This window comes from Galleria mellonella, unplaced genomic scaffold (genome assembly GCF_026898425.1).
Source record: "Galleria mellonella isolate WM207_F2 unplaced genomic scaffold, CSIRO_AGI_GalMel_v1 utg1634, whole genome shotgun sequence".
Taxonomy (NCBI): domain Eukaryota; kingdom Metazoa; phylum Arthropoda; class Insecta; order Lepidoptera; family Pyralidae; genus Galleria; species Galleria mellonella.
This window is the reverse complement of record NW_026442007.1, coordinates 1,126,688-1,145,548: the sequence shown is the minus strand read 5'-3', so window position 1 is coordinate 1,145,548 and position 18,861 is coordinate 1,126,688. Positions and strand designations below refer to the sequence as shown.

Genomic DNA, 18,861 nt, shown 5'->3' with positions numbered 1-18,861 from the left:
CGTTTAGCGACTTCTATAAAACCGTGGATTTCCCGTGGGTGTCATAAGCGATAATTAAGGGAAATAAATAGTCGAAGGATGGGCAAGAGCGTCCCTCTTAAAACATCACCAAAGTTAAGTGCGGTTGCCAATCCACCTGTCAAACGTGGCAACTACTGGCAAAATCCCCCTTTTGGGGGAAGCCTATATTCAGCAGTAGACTGTAAATGACAAATATGATAATAATGAGTCAATTAATATGCTACATATCTTTTAAATACATTCAATTAAATATTTTTTTTATACAACTTAGAATGGCAAACAAGCTGACGGCCCACCTGATGTAAAGTGGTAACCGTCGCCTATAGACATGAGCAGTACCATGGACATAACAGAGTATACTGTTTCGTCCATGATACCCCCATGCGATGCCATTCCTGAGGACTCAGGTGTACAATATAAAACAAATAAGTAATTTAGAAGGTATTTCAATCCTTGATGACCCTGACGAATTGGTTTATCAATAAAATAAATGACTCATACTTGGATAAGCAAATATGTCTAAAGAAACTCATATCGACTTCAACCGTAACTTAACGTATTTTTTATGTGTATTTTTAATACAATTTGATATGATAAACAAACTGATAGACCGTCTGATGAAAAGCATTGTACAAGTAGTATATGTATTCAATTATGGAAAACGGTGACCGTCGACTTTAAACATGGACAGCACCTAGATATAGGGGGAGGTGATTTTTAGTAATGGGGAGGTTGGTCCCCATTGCTACCAGTACCTCCTATCAGGTCGACCTCCACGCGGTTGCCCCTGAAAACTCTCGTAGTTAATTCTTGTTGAATTTGCCACGAGGGGTCAACCGAGCTGCTTTCATCCTCATCAGTCATCACTCACTGGTGTCCAGCCAGGGTACACCGATAACGTAAACGGCGTTACCATCTCATTATCATTCTTAAAAAAAACACATTGATCTCCTATACTGGGACGTCCATTACACCCTAATGCATTACCATTCCTGAGTAGTAAGATGTTATGTTCCTGAACTCTGCAATTTCGCCACCATATCCCATTGAAGTATATGTACTCACTTTTTTTTTAATAGACGATAATGGAATGGTAACTTCGCCTGCGCTAACGGTATACACTATCAAGGCACTAGTGAGAGATGCCAGGTGTGGATGAAGGCAGGTAGTCAACCCATCATGAAGAATTCAACAAGAATTAACCACGATGATTTCCAGGGGGAACCACGTGAAGGTCGACCTAATAGGACATATTGCCAGCAATGACTGACCTGCTTTTATCCTCACCTATCATGTTAAACTGGTACACAGCCAGTGTATACCGATAGCACAAGCAGTGTTATCATTCTATTCTCACCCATTAAAAAATACATACATTTCCATACATTAGCACCACTATAACATTTTCATACACTTCCACACAAATATCAAACAATAGTGTTTTTATTTACTCTTATCGTTTTATAAACATTCCAGCTACTATCTGTCCACTGTTGGACATAGGCCTCCCCATAGACCGTCATAAGGAACGGTCCTGAGCCACCTGTATCCACTGACTTCCTGCAATGCATTTGAGGTCGTCATTCCATTTAGTGGGGGTCGTCCTACACTGCGTTTACCCGTACTCGGTCGCCACTCAAGAACCTTTCTTCCCCATCAGTTGTCGGTTCTTCGAGCTATGTGACCAGTTCATTGCCATTACAGCTTGCTTATCCTTCGAGCTACGTCGCTTACTTTATAAAACTAAAAAACTTTATAAAAATATATACTAGCGACCCGCCCCGGCTTCGCACGGGTGCAATGCCAGACCGCTATGTTCCAGCGTTTTAAATCTGTAATATCTTCGGAAATTTTCATTTAAATTACATGCTGTAAATGGCCATATTAATCTATATTAAATGGACAATGTATTTAAGGTACTTAATTGGATAAAAAATAATGTTGCATTGCTTAAAATCACTTCGTAAATAAGCCATTTTTTCCTGTAAAATGTAAAGGATAAAAAATGGTTATTGTAAGTTATCCTTAAGAGAAAGACATATACCATCGGAAACTTTTTTGTTGACCTTTTTAAGATGTACAATACTGTAGTACATTATTTTGTTTTATCTCGTGGGGTTCAGCCAGCGTTTGCAATGTAAACACAAAAAAATGTGTTTATTTACGACATCACATTAGAAACCTCTAAATTTATCAGTGTTTCTCTAAAATATTATGCATGTATTATACATATAAACCTTCCTCTTGAATCACTCTATCTATCAATAAAAAACCACTTCAAAATCCGTTGTGTAGTTTTAAAGATTTAAGCATACATAGGGACGGACAGACAGTGACTTTGTTTTATACTATGTAATGATGCTATCACTGACTTCGGAGTATTTGTTTTTTAATTATTTTTCAAGCGAACAACGTAAATTGTTTAAAATAAAAAACATTGCATAACTCGCAAACAATTGAAAGGGAAACGGTGCAGACAGACAGATATTTGCGCAAGTCATACGTGAAGACTCGTATATTAATCTGCCGTGTGAGTCACATTCTCGGAACGCGAATGAATGGACGGACAACGTACGTGGTTAAATCATTAGATTGTATAAGAAACCAGACACATTTTTAGTAGTCATAAAAATGTTTTCTTACAACTGTTAATGACAACAAACGGACAGACAGCCCGTCTGATGTATGTGGTAACTGATAGACATGAACATCGATATAGACGTCACAGTATAATACTGTGACGCATAATAACAAATAAATAAGAATGCAATGCACGACAGACATAAAAAATTATTAATATATTAAAGGAAAATATATAAATTAAAATATGCTATCCATTCTTACTGTATTTCTAATGAGATTTTACCAGAGGGAGACTTTGTACAGAAGTCGTTTGCTTGGGTACCTCTGTCTCATTCGTGTTTCTACCGTGAAGCAGTTGTGTTTGCGTGGCTGTGTTTCGGTTTGAAGGGTGGGATATGGCGTGAATTTACAGGGTACAGAGGAATAACACCCGAGTCCTCAGGAATGGCAACGCATGGGGGGTATCATGGGCGAAACAGTATACTCTGTTATGTCCATGGTACTGCTCATGTCTATAGGCAACGGTTACCACTTTCCATCAGGTGAGCCGTCAGCTTGTTTGCCATTCTAAGTTGTATAAAAAAAAAAATAGTCAATATTTGTCATGACGAATGCAATATGTACACATTTAAAACAAATAAATATAACAAATTAATTCTTTAAAATACTACAGATATAAATAGATAAATAAACAAAAAAGTTTATCCGCATCACTTACAACAGATAAATCCTAACTACTTAAGGAGTAAATTCCATTATCTTTTTGAAACTCACGAACGTAACCTTCGTTCCAATAATACTCTCCAATTATATTTCCCCTCTCACCGTACTGGTTACGCTTCAAACTCTTTTCTCCTACATTCTTCACGACTCTGGAACGCGCTTCCTGATGCCATTAAGAGACTACCGACTAAACCGTCTTTCAAAAAAAGCGTTCACGCTCACTTTTTATTTTTATCCAAGCAGTAAGTGCTTTATATTATTCCCAAATTCGTGTATAATATAGTATACATCATATATGTGTAAGTATATTTGTTATTCATATACATTTATTCGTTTATATATGTAATTTTAGTATGTATATCAATAATTAGTAGTACCGCATTCGAGTATTCTGACACTTCCCTATGGTTGACTGGGAGAAAATGCTTTTAGCATTAAGCAGTCAGTCGTTGCGTTCGTTTCATTGAGTACGGATGTGCAAAGGCGCTGTCTATAGATCGCTTAGCATAATGGCAACAAATATATTGAAATGCAATAATTGTAATATTGTAATTAGTGAACTATTATATTTTGTTCAAAATAAATGTGATGTTATGGACGAGGAAAGTCTCATTCGTATTGTTACGACTTCATTTTCGAGTGAAGAAATCAGGGAAGCGAAGACTTTGTTATTTGACTCAGTCAATACGAAGATACGAAAGATTATGCGGAAAAAGGACAGTAAAGAGAAGCGGGATATAGAAGATATTTTATCACTATTGAAAGGAATAGATCCCGAAAAAATTCCGATTTTTGTCGCAAGAAACTTACAGAAACTACCCCCCATAAGTTTTGATCACGTAGATGTAACCAAATTATTAAAAGATATACTCGTGTTGCAACAGGAGGTTCGAACTGTAAAGGAAACCTGCGCTACAACGGAAGAATTACAGTTGATAAAGAATGAGTTGGCAAATTTAAAATCAGCCTCAATTGTGAATAACTTTGAACCCTCACAATATATAAACACGAAGAGAGGGTGTGCAAATGTTATTGATAATTTTCATTACGACAGTGGACCCATTGGATTGCTTCATATTTCTCAGGAAGAGAAAAATGGAAATATAAATAGCGAGTGCAACATAAATATTCCATCGAAAACGCAATCTAATTGTTTGATAAATAGTACATTAGAAAACGTAAGTGCGAGGGTAGAAGATACAGTACATCAATGCAAACAAAACATAGCAGCGGACACGCAAGTGAGTGCGACCGGTGTGAACATAGCCAATAGTCACAACACAGTCTCCCATCCATTAGTAGTGGAAAAATCATTTGCTGATATTGCTTCTGGCGGAAAATGGAAAAATGGAAAAAAGTCAGAAGATTGGATAGTTGTACAAAGAAAGAAACTCAGAAATAGATTTATGGGGAAAAGAGGACAAGCAAGTACAGAACCGGAGGAAAAATTTCGAGCAGCAGATGTAAAGATACCGCTTTTTATAAATAAAGTTGATAAAAATACTTCCATAGAGGACATATCTTCATATATTTTGCAAAAAACTAAGGTGTCTGTAGCGCTAGAAAAAATTTGCATGAAATTTCAGAAGGAATATGATGCGTATAAAATATTTGTACCGCAAAGTAAATTATCTATATTTATGGATGCAGGTCTATGGCCTGATGGAATTTCGTTTCGTCGGTTTGTTACTTTTAAAAAGACATCTGGTAATGATGACAAGTTTTTAAATACAAAATAACAATGCATAATAGAACACTAACTTTGATATCCTTCAATTGTAAATCAATGAAAAGATCAGTAGAATGTATAAAATCTTTATGTGAACGGGCGGATATAGTCGCATTGCAGGAAACTTGGCTTCTACCTCATGATATACATATTTTAGGTAGCATTCATGATGATTTTGGATATTCTGGAAAGTCTGCTGTGGACACATCAGTAGGCATTCTTCACGGTAGACCGTTTGGTGGTGTCGCAATATTGTGGCGGAAAAGTGTTTTCAGGTCAGTGTCGGTGATTAAATGTGAAAGTTCGCGAATAATAGCAATTAATGCAGAGACTAGTGATAAACAAATGGTTATTATGAGTGTTTACATGCCCACAGACGATAGTGAAAATTTAACAGAATTCACTCACTGCTTAGGCGAGATCTGTGCAATTGTTGAGAATAATGACTCGCAGACTGTATTTATTCTTGGTGATTACAATGCGCACCCAGATGGACAATTCGGTAAGGAGCTTTTACATTTCTGTACAGAACAACAGCTGATTTGTGCGGATATAGAGAAATTAGGTTTGAATTCGGATAGTTATACTTTTATTAGCGATGCACATGGGACAAAAAGTTGGTTAGATCATATTTTAGTAACACAAGCTTCTTGGAAGTCTATTACAGAGATAAATATACTTTATGATATATATTGGTCTGATCATTTCCCTATTCAAATAAAATGTAACATAAATATATTGCAATCAAAAATAGCAATAAATGGAAGACATTGTAATAAAATATTGTGGGGAATTAGAGACTATGAACAGATACAATTATATAATAATTATTGTAATAAAAAGTTAAGTGAAATTGAGTTCCCATCTGAGCTTGCTAATTGTTGTGATAGAGAGTGCAGTGATCCTATTCATAAGACCATAATAAACCAATTATACAGTAATATAGTAAATACATTAGCAGAAGCTGCAGCTCGAAGTCACGACAGGCCTGTTGGGCGGCGAAGATGTGTAACTGGTTGGAATAAATATGTAAGGGAGGCACATAATGAGGCTAGAATAAAGTTTTCGATATGGGAATTATATGGTAAACCAACTGAGGGTATTATGTATAAAGAAATGTATGAGAGTCGTAAGAGATTTAAAAGTAAACTAAAATGGTGTCAAAATAACCAAGACCAAATAAAAATGGATATAATTGCTCTTTGCCGCTCCAGAAGTGACTTTAGTGGGTTTTGGAGAGCGACAAATAGTCTTAACGGTAAAACTAATTTTCCTGTAAATATTAATGGTATTAATTGTCCTAAACAAATAGCTAATATGTTTAAAAATTATTTTAGAGTAACATCTCCTTTAGGTCAACAAAACTTACAGTCGACTACAAATGCTTGTAGTAAAAAGATAGTAGGTCAAATGCATAATTTTACATGTAAAGATATTGAATTTATTATAAAGAACATGAAAAGAGGAAAGTCCCCTGGGCATGATGGCCTTAGTATAGAGCATTTTCAGGCAGCTGGGGACCATTTGCCCAGGGTGCTCTCAATGTTATACACGTTTTGTATTGGGCATACATACCTACCAGAGGATATGTTGAAAACGATTGTTGTACCAATACTTAAGAACAGGACGGGAGATGTATCGGACAGCGGTAATTACAGACCTATATCACTGGCTACAATAACAGCCAAGGTGTTTGACGGTTTACTTGATACGCAACTTAGACGACATCTAAACTTGCATGACCTTCAATTTGGCTTCAGGCAGGGGGTGTCGACTGAATCGGCCATTCTGTGTCTCAAGCATACGGTCAGATACTACACAGACAGATCCACTCCAGTCTATGCAAGTTTCTTGGATTTAAGTAAAGCCTTTGATATGGTATCTTATGATCTTTTATGGAGTAAACTTGATAAGACTACGCTTCCTACAGAGTTAGTTAGAGTTCTTGAGTATTGGTATAATAATCAAAGTAATCAGGTGAGGTGGAATGATACTCTATCAGACTCATACCGATTAAAATGCGGAGTAAGGCAGGGTGGGCTGACTTCACCCAACTTGTTTAATATGTATGTAAATGGCCTAATTGAGGAGCTCAGCGGAATGCATGCTGGGTGTTATATTGATGGAGTAAGCGTCAATAACATAAGCTATGCCGACGACATGGTACTGCTGAGCCCCTCAATTGGAGCTTTAAGAAAAATGCTAGCTGTGTGTGAAGCATACGCGAAAAATCATGGTCTGGTATATAATTCTAGCAAAAGTGTAATTATGACATTTGTATCTAGACATAAAAAACCAAAGTATGTGCCTCCTATATCACTTAATGGAAATGTACTTGACGTGGTAACTGATTTTAAATATCTCGGTCACATTATTGCAAATACTTTAAAAGATGACCTGGATATAGAACGAGAAAGAAGAGCATTGGCAGTTAGAAGTAACATGTTGGCCCGCAGGTTTACTAGATGTACAAAACAAGTAAAAATAACCCTGTTTAAAGCTTTTTGTCAGGTGTTCTACACAAGTAGCTTGTGGGTCAACTATAGTCAAAAAACTTACAATGCTCTTCGAGTCCAATACAATAATGCCTTCAGGGCACTGTTGGGGCTACCTAGTCACTGTAGTGCGTCACACATGTTTGCACGGGAGCGTACAGATGATTTTTACGCAATACGACGCAAACGAATTGTTTCGCTGTTGGGTAGGGTGCGTGTTAGCTCAAACAGTGTCCTGAAGACAATTGCTGATAAAATGGACTGTCCCATCCTAAAATATTGGGTGGGACAGGTTATCAATGTAAGAGCGTTATGACCGCTCATTTACTAACATAGGTTAAGTCAATTTGTAACTAACAAAATGGGCCTTATGTTGTCTAATTAAATAAATATTATTATTATTATTTATTATTAAGTCCGCCATGTACACATATTTGTACTAATGAATAAATAAATAAAATAACAACAGACACAGATAGGCATACGTAAACAAAAATCACTCTATCTATTAAAATAAACCGCATCAAAATCCGTTGCGTAGTTTTAAAGATCTAAACATACATAGGGATAGAGGGGAAGCGACTTTGTTTTACACTATGTTGTGTAATAACATAAAACAGCAACTATGTTTACACGTATGGTAGGGAAAGGGCACAACGATAAACATATCCGGAACATTATCTCAGAGGATAAGTCCACACGTAATACATCTCTAATTCCTCATGTACAGCCGTGGAAACAAAATATTTACATTAACAATTGTCTATTATTAAAACGAAAATCTAATTTGAGATTCACATGCAAGAACGAGGTTAAAATTCAAAGAGTTTGGCTAAAAAAATATCTACTTTAAAAAGGTTTTTTTTATACCACTTAGAGTGGCAAACAAGCTGACATTCCACCTGATGGAAAGTGGTAACCGTCGCCTATAGACGTGAGCAGTACCATGGACATAACAGTGTATACTGTTTCACCCATGATACCCACCATGCATTGCCATTCCTGAGGACTCAGGTGTTATTCCTCTGTACCTTGTAAATTCACGCCATATCCCATCCTTCAAACCGAAACACAGCCATGCAAACACAACTGCTTTACGGTTGAAACACGAACGGGACAGAGGTACCCAAGCAGACGACTTTTGTACAAAGTCTCCCTCTGGTAATATGTATTTAGGCAACGGTTACCACTTCCCATCAAGTGGGTAGTCAGCTTGTTTCCTATTCTAAGTTGCGTAAAAAAATCCAGCACTTTTTTTAACCAAAATATTTTATTAATTTTGTAAGGTCTTTTCAGGGTCGACAACTTGTACGTAACACCCCTAATTTTGCAGGCGTCCATAAGCTACAGTGACCGTTTACCATTAGACAGGCTCTATGCTTGTTTGCCTCCTTTGTGGTATAAAAAAAATCTTTCAGCAGTCGATACGATCGTTCGATTGTTCACCTTACAATTATTATTTTATAACTATACTTGAATACTAATAAGACAGGGATCGCACATGTGAGATTATTGTGCATTTGACAGGTTAATAATGGCGTCGACAAAGCCAATAGAGGGCTTTGTTGGCTTACCAAAGGACCTAGGTTCAGGTTAAACTTACAAGACAACCGGATTTACTGGAATCCTCAATTACAACGTACCACCTGTTTTGATATTAAATCTTATTGAATACATTATTTAGAATTTAAATTAGATTTTACAATATATTAATTTGATAGTCGGGCGATTTTAGGGTATATCCCTTCCTCTCTTACTACATTATATAAAAGACATGAATAGGCATTCAAAAAAATCGTTCTCAATCCGTTTGATTTTCTTTTGCATGTAAGTCTCACGATAGGGGGAAGTGATTGTTAGTAATGTGGACTATCAGTCCCATTGCTAGCAATACACCCTGTCAGGTCGACCTCCACGAGGTCCCCCCTGAAAACCACCGTGCTGAATTCCAGGTGTTCCGCCAGCGAATACCGTTAGCTCAGACGAGCTAAAATTCCACTGTCATCTATTAAAAAAAAGTCCCACGATATCTTTACCAATTCTGAACCGATTTTCATAACTATTTTTGTAATCGATATAATTAACTTCCAAGCTGGACCTATATTTTTGTAACAATTGAAAGAGCTGTTCATCAAAACACTACTTATTACAAAGCTGTTTATAAACACACGATAATTTAAAATTGTGTTTGAAAAAAAACTATTTTTGTTATGACAAAACTATTTAGTTTAATATAAAAACTAAACCGCTGAACCTATTTTAATAATAAAATCTACGTATGTATATTCTTTCAGATAGTAAAGCATTTTTTAAAATTAATTTATAACGGACAAAGTTATGAGGTAACAAACAAACAAAAATTACAATTGAATATAGAACCTCCTTTTTTTATGTCGGTTGATAAAAATTGATTAAGTCGCAATTTTTTTAACAACACATAGGTTTCTTCGTGACGTGGTTACACTTCGGTGTGATAGATGAACCATATAGCAGTCGTAGCATGGGTTACTCAATTGAAATGGATTAGGATATTCCTCAAAAGCTACCGTCATCGTGTCATTAGTGCTATTGATGACTATGACGGCGGGTTTAGCTTTGAGTTCTGTGGCTAACGGAAATTACTAATTACTACCATAACTACACATTACTTAGAATGATTCAAGACATAATTCGATTACCAATTTCGTTTTGAGTCTAGGATATCTAAAGATGTAACTAGGGTAATACACAATACACTAGAGTCTTTACTCTTAAACTTTACTTTATATATATATATATATATATACGACGGCGGGTTTAGCTTTGAGCTCTGTGGCTAACGGAAATTACTAATTACTACCATAACTACACATTACTTAGAATGATTCAAGACATAATTCGATTACCAATTTCGTTTTGAGTCTAGGATATCTAAAGATGTAACTAGGGTAATACACAATACACTAGAGTCTTTACTCTTAAACTTTACTTTATATATATATATATATATATACAAAATTTCATTAATTCATAAAAGGCTAGACGGATTTACCATTTAGCCTTTTAAGGCAGTTTCGATAACAAACATGTTTACAAAGTTTGATTGATTAATTAGTAGGAAGTCGAATTAGTTCATTATTAGCATAATGGTATAACATCATCCTATATGGAGCAGTAGAGTGTTATTGGAGAATTGTTCTAATGTATATTAAAACGTAACCTTAAATATTTATGCCGGATTTGACACATTTATAGACACGACGAATTGAAAACTGTGCGTACAATATCCACTTCAATGACAGATGAATGTATGTTAATCATCAATAGGATAGTATTGGATTTGTTTTCTTTAAATAAAAAAAATGTATTTGTATCAACTGAGACTGAGAAAAGAATGAGAGAGTTGGCGTGACAGATATGTATGTAAGTAATATGAACTGTGTGTTATTAAAAAAAAAATACTGTGATGCTGAGATGAGACGGTAATCCGTCTCGGCTTCGCACAATAATAATAATACTATGAAATCATAATAATACTGGTGAGGCGCGTATTAACAACTCGAGTTGCTAAATTATTCAACCAAATTACCACATCCACTTCAGAAAATCAAAAATCTTATGTCTACAAATATAATTTACACGGAGAGCACACCCCTCGCGTGTTTAATTGATCACGTTGTTATAAAGAACGTTGGTATAATCTCTCGTATAAATTAACATTTATATTAACAACTCGAAGCCGTGTCTGTCCTGGCATAGAATGGGCCACCCCTTCCTTTCCCGTGGGTGTCGTAAGAGGCCACTAATAGAGAGCTAGGGATGGGCAGCAGCGTCCCTCTTAGAACATCACCTAAGAATCAAACTGCAATTTCCAACCCGCCTGCCAAAAGTGGCAATTACTGGCAATACTCCCACTTATAGGGGAGACTCTGTTCAGTATTGGACAGCTACGGCAGATACATATATTAATAACTTGAAAGTACAAATAATATATCAAACTAATTAGAAAGAAAGAAGAAAAATATTTTATTCAGTGCAATATAAAAAATACAATATAAACAACAAACGAGAAAAAAAAATGAGCAAATAAAATGTACATATAATTAAACTTAATTTACCATAATTAAAAAATAAACATAAAATAATCATTTTTACATCCAAAAATGCACTGAAATGGCTCCACTCAGCTTTAATTAACTCAACACATGTAATTTTGTCAAAAGAACGTCAATATTTGACGTCGAACACATCTTTTGCACATAAGTATTTTATATTTCGTTTGACAGCTAGAAACAACTTGTATGGGAAATAATTATATTTTTACATTTTTCCGACAATTTATCTCTTTATAGGAACCTTTTTCGGACTCCAACGAATATTCGAATCACAAAACTAAGATTATGTCCCACAAAAAAAAAATAATCATGATAAAACCAGTTAAATTGTTCTAAAAACTAAACTGGTATTGATAAAATTTCTATTGAACCAATCCATAAATATATCCTTTCAGATAAAAAAAAAAACAATTTTCCAAATCGGCTTACAAGTGGCTGAGGTATGAGGTCACAAACATTAAAAAAATATTTACATATGAATTAATTACCTCATTTTTAAAGTCGGTTAAAAATAAATATATATGCTCTAAATTGTATTCGATGGTGAATAATCAAAGATAATTGTCGACTATTTAATTAATAATTTTATCAATTTCATAGACAATTTATCATGTTCAAATAATTTTTTATCTAAAGAAAACAAACATGTATTTACAAATTATACCAAATAACGAACCCTCGGCTTGTGAATGCAACTCACACTTGACTGACTTTTTTATTTTTTCAACCAACGAACACAGACAACAAAATATTGGTAGCTCTTTGGCAGTAGCTACAACCATCTGTTCGCTTCTCACGGCTAATCTTTTTAGAACTATCAGAGTTATTTAATTTTCTATTCTCCCTTCGTGTTGTTGGCACAGCGTTGGGGACGGGAGAGCTCTTGTCAAACTGGTCGGCTAGACAAGGGGTGGTTCAAAGGGCTTTTGTCCCACGTGTGGACCCCACGCGTCGCAGTCTACGCGCGTATGATTTAGTAGTCGTTTTAGTCACTCAAACATGTTACTTGTATTTTGTTGTTTTTAAACGACATTCTAAAGAAAGTCTTAAAGTTCATCTTTTAATTTCTAAAAACATTTTGATAATTATTTTCGGAATAGATAGATAGATAGATACTCTTTATTGTTTCCTCCAAAAGATTACAATAGTAAACTTATTATAAATATAAATAATTACAAGAAATAATCACAATGAGAAAACAATGGGCGACCTTATCGCTAAGAGCGATCTCTTCCAGGCAACCTTTGGATGGAGAGGAGTAATTATAAACAATATAATAGAGTTTATTCTAATATAGTATTGTCAAGAATAATACTGATCCTTCTTTGTAAAGCAAAATGCTGTATAGCGAAGTAAAATCTACGCCACGATTCTGTATTCAAATTTTTCAAATCCTATTAGATTTCAACGTCAAAGAAATGTCTCTATAGGTATTTATTTTTTATTAAGAATAGTAAGATCGGTGGTGAGAAATTTTATATTAATGTTCTCTCTTTTCATTTAAGAGTTTCCTCTTGTTGGTGCAACTAATTCATGCATCTTCCTCCAGCCAGCTCTATCCCAGGCCATATCCTTTATCTCCCTATACGACATGACGCCTAGTTTTTCCTTTATCTGTCGCATGTAGTTATTCCTCGGTCTTCCTCTTCCTCTTTTGCCCTCTATCTTTCCTTCTACTATGCTCTTAAAAAAATCGTCATGTCGTATAAGGTGGCCCAGCATTTTGCCTCTTCTATTCTTTATTTATATTAATGTTATAATTTTAAATTACTGATTACTGCAAATAATGCTTAATAAATTCCCAAATATATAAAAAAACATAGGCATTTAGAATCTTACAGAGGGCGTAACAATTAAACAGTTGTTACCCAAAAAAAATAAGCCTATAAATTACCTAAACTAATATTATAAAAAAGAAAAGATTTGATTTACTTTAAATGAATAAACTCAAAAAATACTTCGCCTATTTTATTTTAATTCCACCGTCAATCCTTCCTATAGACAGCTACATTATCTTCGAGTAAAATGGAGTGTCAATTAAAAAAAAATTTAAGTCCTTACACTATGTTATTGTTAAAAGTTTCGTAACTACACACATGCCCGCTCAAGACTAGGAGTCCCGGACAGTTGCAAAACAAATTATACGTAGTTAAACCGGTAGTTATTATTCTACACTATCTACCCGAGCGAAGCCGGGGCGGGTCGCTTATACTCTATACCCGGGAACGGTAAGGCATGAAAGAAGCGACGGGCTTCACAATTTATGAATAAATGAATGAGTGAATGGTTTATTTTCTCTTCACAAAAGGTAGAATAAAGTGACAACTTGAGGTACAATTTGATATGAAGACCCATTTTGTGAGAGACTGGTGCTTGCGGTAGGTTTTGAAGAGCCTGTGTTACAAGTCACCAGTGCCCCATCTCCATGGACTACTCAAATATAAATACATTTATACCGCGACATCCATGTTGTTTATATGTTACCATAACTACCATACACTATAGCTACAAATTTCTATCAACCGATTCCTTAGCATATGGAATAATAAAAAAATTACATAACAGAATAGAGAGTTTATGAAACAGTCTTTATTTACCCGCCATTTTTTATGCCCTTTTTTCACAGAAACTAACAACCGTGTTATTGTTATTTGCTCAACAAGAATTGAACGCATAAATTGATTTCGTGAGTATTTGATGCTTTGTCCAATACAATTTTACATTTAACTACACAGTTGGTATAACAATTAATGAATGAAGCTAATAAAATTAAAGAGAAAAACAAAAAACCGGCCAAGAACGAGTTGAACACGCATTATTATGTTTTTAATTTGGCTGCACGTAACATTTCTTAGTGATGGTAATATTAACATTATTAAAAAATATGATTTACAGAATTCCTTAAGTTATGGCCCTCATAAAAGTCAAACTTGTATCTGTGAAACCTATTAAATTACATACAATTTTAAATTTGTATTATCATCAAAGTGAATGAACCAGTTACATTTTAATGTTTGTGTTTATTGTAGGACTATCTATTGTAAATATGTATAAATGTATGCTTTAGTGTATATATGTACATATGTGTGAATGTGTGCGCATATATATATACACACGTGTGTATATGTACGTGCAAGCGTGTGTGCATGCATGTGTGTGTGTGCGTGTGTGTGCTTGTGTGTATATCAAAATCAAATCATATTTATTCGCTTGTTACATGGTAAAATAAAATGTTACATATACAAGTAGGTACATAACATGCAGCACCCAATATGCAAATATGCAATATGCAAGTATGCAAATAGTAAACTGTATTTAGTCTCTACATTATATTACAATTATAAAGTCCAAACGTTTTTCAAATTACAGTACAGTATATATATATATATATGTATGTATGTATGTATGTATGTATGTGTAGATATTAATGTGTGCATATGAAATTGTAATGTATTTAGATATTTCAAATAATAATATATTTATAAACAACGACCTGTTCTATGAACAATATAGGACAGTAACACACCCACTTTATATGTTAATACGCTGAGGTAAAACCACAGATCACAGCTTCACAACTGCGTCTTTTTTTTTATTGATTTTCTACTTAATGAGTGTTTTGAGGGTTGTAAAACAAAACCCACTCACCTATTCCCCGGGGAACTGTCTATCAACGAATGATTGAACATTGATCCGTACTCGAAATCCCGGTTACAATCTTTCTGCTCATCCAGAAAACATCCCATTAAGTAATTTTTTGCAGCCAAATCTAATGTTGAGGGTGGCTGCCATATGTGCCTCTGGGATTAGAGGCTTGTACCCCAAATAGGTCCTTAAACCAATGAGAGGAGGGTTGAAAATCGATTAGAAGCGGTGAGAGGTCGATAGACATAACACGGTATGTATCAAAGAACACCCCAAGCTGGGCATGTAGGCAGCTGCCTTGCACTATGTGATTGCAACCCCCATTGCAATATTGTATAATAATAGTAAATTTTGAAGACAAGGTAATACGGTAGGGTGGTAATGTAATTATTTGTGCATTTTTAGTGCTGATGTAAAAGACGGTCTTACAATATGTATAGATTAAGTAAGCAAGTTTGAATTCCTAATATTATTTATACTAATTTTTACCAAATACTACTAGTATATTAACAGTAGTGATAATATGTCGTTCTCTGACATCAATATTTGTCATCGCTTGTTTATTTCTTTGTAGGTTTGTTAACCATGTTTACTATCATCAGAAAAATATTTTTGAAGCCTTATTGGCTGTATTTTTGATGCAAATTTAGATGGAAAGACATTTGACAAACACAGAATAAAAAATAAATGTTTTAATAATATTCGTCTATATTTACAATTACTTTATTATTTAATTTATTTATATGTATATATATGTATTTATATATGTATATATATATATATATATATATATATATATATATATATATATATATATATATATATATATATATATATATATATGGTTTTCTATTATTCTTTAAGTGGTGCAATAAAGAGTTAAAATTCTAAAATACAAAATAAAAACTGTAACTTTTCCAAATGTTGACTGTGAGACTGGACTATATAGTATGAAGTCCACATTTTATACTAAACATTTTTTTTTACAATGTGGTTAACAAATAATAAAAAAATAAATAAAAATACAGTATCCCGCTTCACTGACGAGCACCAAAGACCTAAATCTTGGATGACAACTAAAACGAGTATCACTGCAAAAGTCCTGTGACAAACACAGTGTTTATACCCCACAATATATTTGCACAAAGCGTTTCAACAATACCATGAACCGTTTTACAAAAGAGCGTTTACTTAAAACCCCTTTCACACCTCTTTTGTTCGGTCGCCAGCGTCTCCAGAGCCATTAGGGCGCCTTAAATTGCCCTCGGTGTACCACTGTGCACAAGAAGCAGCGGACTGCGAGAGGTCCACTTTAACTGGACGGCGTTTAAGAATGGTACAATGCTGAATCAAGTCCTCTCTGAGAATGTAAGAATTTAAAACGTGCAATGTTGACTGTCTCGATACTATTATTAGATGCTTATTTTTTTTTTTATTTGAAATAACAAGTTAACGGTCCACGTAATGGAAAGTGGCAACCATCGCCTATAGACATGAGCAATACTATAGACATAAAATACACAATGACACCATTAGTACTCTGCGTTGCTATTTCTGAGCAAAAAAAGTATTTTTTTTTTTATGCTTGATAATGGAATTATAACCCTGCTTGCGCTATCGGTATACGCTGATGGAATACCAGTGAGATGACAGGTGACAAATTCTACAAGAATTAACTACGATGGTTTCCAGGGGGAACCACGTCGGGGTCTACATGATAGGGTATATACATATGTAACGAGAAATTAATGAACTCGCTGTGTTTTTTATCGTTTCCGACAATTGTTTGGACTTCATCCGAAAGCCTTCTTCAGGGGGCATTTGGCACTGCGTTACAGCGTCTCGCCTCGCACTGTGACGCAAAGCGCCAAACATACATACATACATTACATATGTATATAGAAAAAAATTCATTTTTTTTCAAGTTTTAAAAATAATAAGATATATTGCTAGCAATGGGACTTATAGATCTCAATTACTAACAATCCCATATCCCATAAATGTGTTTTTTTTATGGGTGAAAATAGAATGGTTACACCGCCTGCGCTAACGGGATACGCTGGCGGAACACCAGTGAAGGGTGATAGATGAGAATGAAAACAGGCCAGTTAGCCCATCATGATGAATTCATCAGAAATTAACCATGATAGTTTCCAGGGGGAACCACGAAGAGGTCGATCTGGTTGAGTATATTGCTAGCAATGGGGTTTTTAGTCTCCATTACTAACAATCCCTTTTCCCCCGCATAAATGTGTTATGCCTCTATGCTTCATAATTTAACTGCCATATTATAGCCAACAAAATTGAAACAAGGTCATTCAACTGCTTGCACAGCTGCTAGCAACAAAAATGCAATCAGTACTGTATGTACATAATAAAATATATATGATTAAAGAGTTCCCGTGACATAGTTAAACAAACTATAGTAACTTACACAGCTTAGTACACAACCTACTTAAATAAAGTCATTTTGACCTAAGGCAAAGAGTGAGAACGACACGTCATTTGTTAATTTTGGTCCAGTATTCCCAGATATAATAAATAGGTAGGTACATACATCGATACATACTTACAAACTTGTGAAAATGTCATCCTTACAATCTAGCTTTCGCCATACCACGCGGACAAAGTCACGGGCATCAGCTAGTAAATAATATTATTTAATCCATGTGTACCATAATTCACATCAGTGAGAGTAATATGCCCCCCATAAACTGACACGTTATACGCAAAAAACTTGACGTAAACCTACCCAGTGTATTTACGTCAGCGCCATCAAACGATACTGCAACGAGTACAACAGACGGGCATCGAGACGGGCTCGTATTTCAACCAGTACCCTCTTACATTACCGTCAAAAAAAGAAAGAGAAAAAAAAAAAACTAAAAACAACAGCCATTTCTCACACGGAGCGACCGCTTTATTTAAACCTTTACAATACTTCAATACTTGAGAAAACGGTATAAAACATTTCGAAGAAATAAAAAAGGTACTCCCCCTTACTATGGAATGGTACGCGGGAAGGTATCATACAGAGATGGACTATTAGAAACCAACGCGACAGAAAAAGAAGTATTCAGTACGCCTTTGTCACCAATACAGGATAGGTTAACGAGGTAAAGTGAACTCTGAAGAGAGTTACCATAGAAACAAACTATACACACGTTGTTAGAATTTTTTTTTATATCTATTGTTGTACTGTTTATTGTAGTTTTGCCCGCGTTCATCAGCATTCTTCTTTTCATTTAAGAGTTCCCTCTTGTCGGTGCAACTAATTCATGCATCTTCCTCCAGCCAGCTCTATCCCAGGCCATATCGTTTATCAGTATATACAAGTAAAATATCCTATAAGTTAATAAATATCTTAAAATTTACTTAATATATCCAAAATTTCATTTAAATTTGTCCTATCAATTAAGCATAGAGGGAAGAGCTTTTCAGTAATGCAGCGAATAAATACCAGTCCCGTTGCTAGCAATATATCTACCTTGTCAAGTACCCTCCACGTGGTCTCCCCTGGTAACCATCGTGTTGAATTCCAGGTGTATTCATCACGATGGGCTAACTAACC

At 34.9% G+C, this 18,861-nt stretch overlaps 2 protein-coding genes across 2 annotated transcripts; both read left to right on the top strand.

Moving 5' to 3' along the window:
* The first annotated feature begins 3,920 nt into the window (after positions 1–3,920).
* LOC128200171 (uncharacterized) lies at positions 3,921–5,066 on the top strand. The gene has a single exon (XM_052892637.1). It carries the CDS (start codon positions 3,921–3,923, stop codon positions 5,064–5,066), a length of 1,146 nt encoding a protein of 381 aa, XP_052748597.1.
* A 2-nt stretch (positions 5,067–5,068) lies between these two features.
* On the top strand, positions 5,069–7,961 carry LOC128200169 (uncharacterized). The gene has a single exon (XM_052892623.1). It carries the CDS (start codon positions 5,069–5,071, stop codon positions 7,865–7,867), a length of 2,799 nt encoding a protein of 932 aa, XP_052748583.1. The 3' UTR covers positions 7,868–7,961.
* Positions 7,962–18,861: the final 10,900 nt, after the last annotated feature.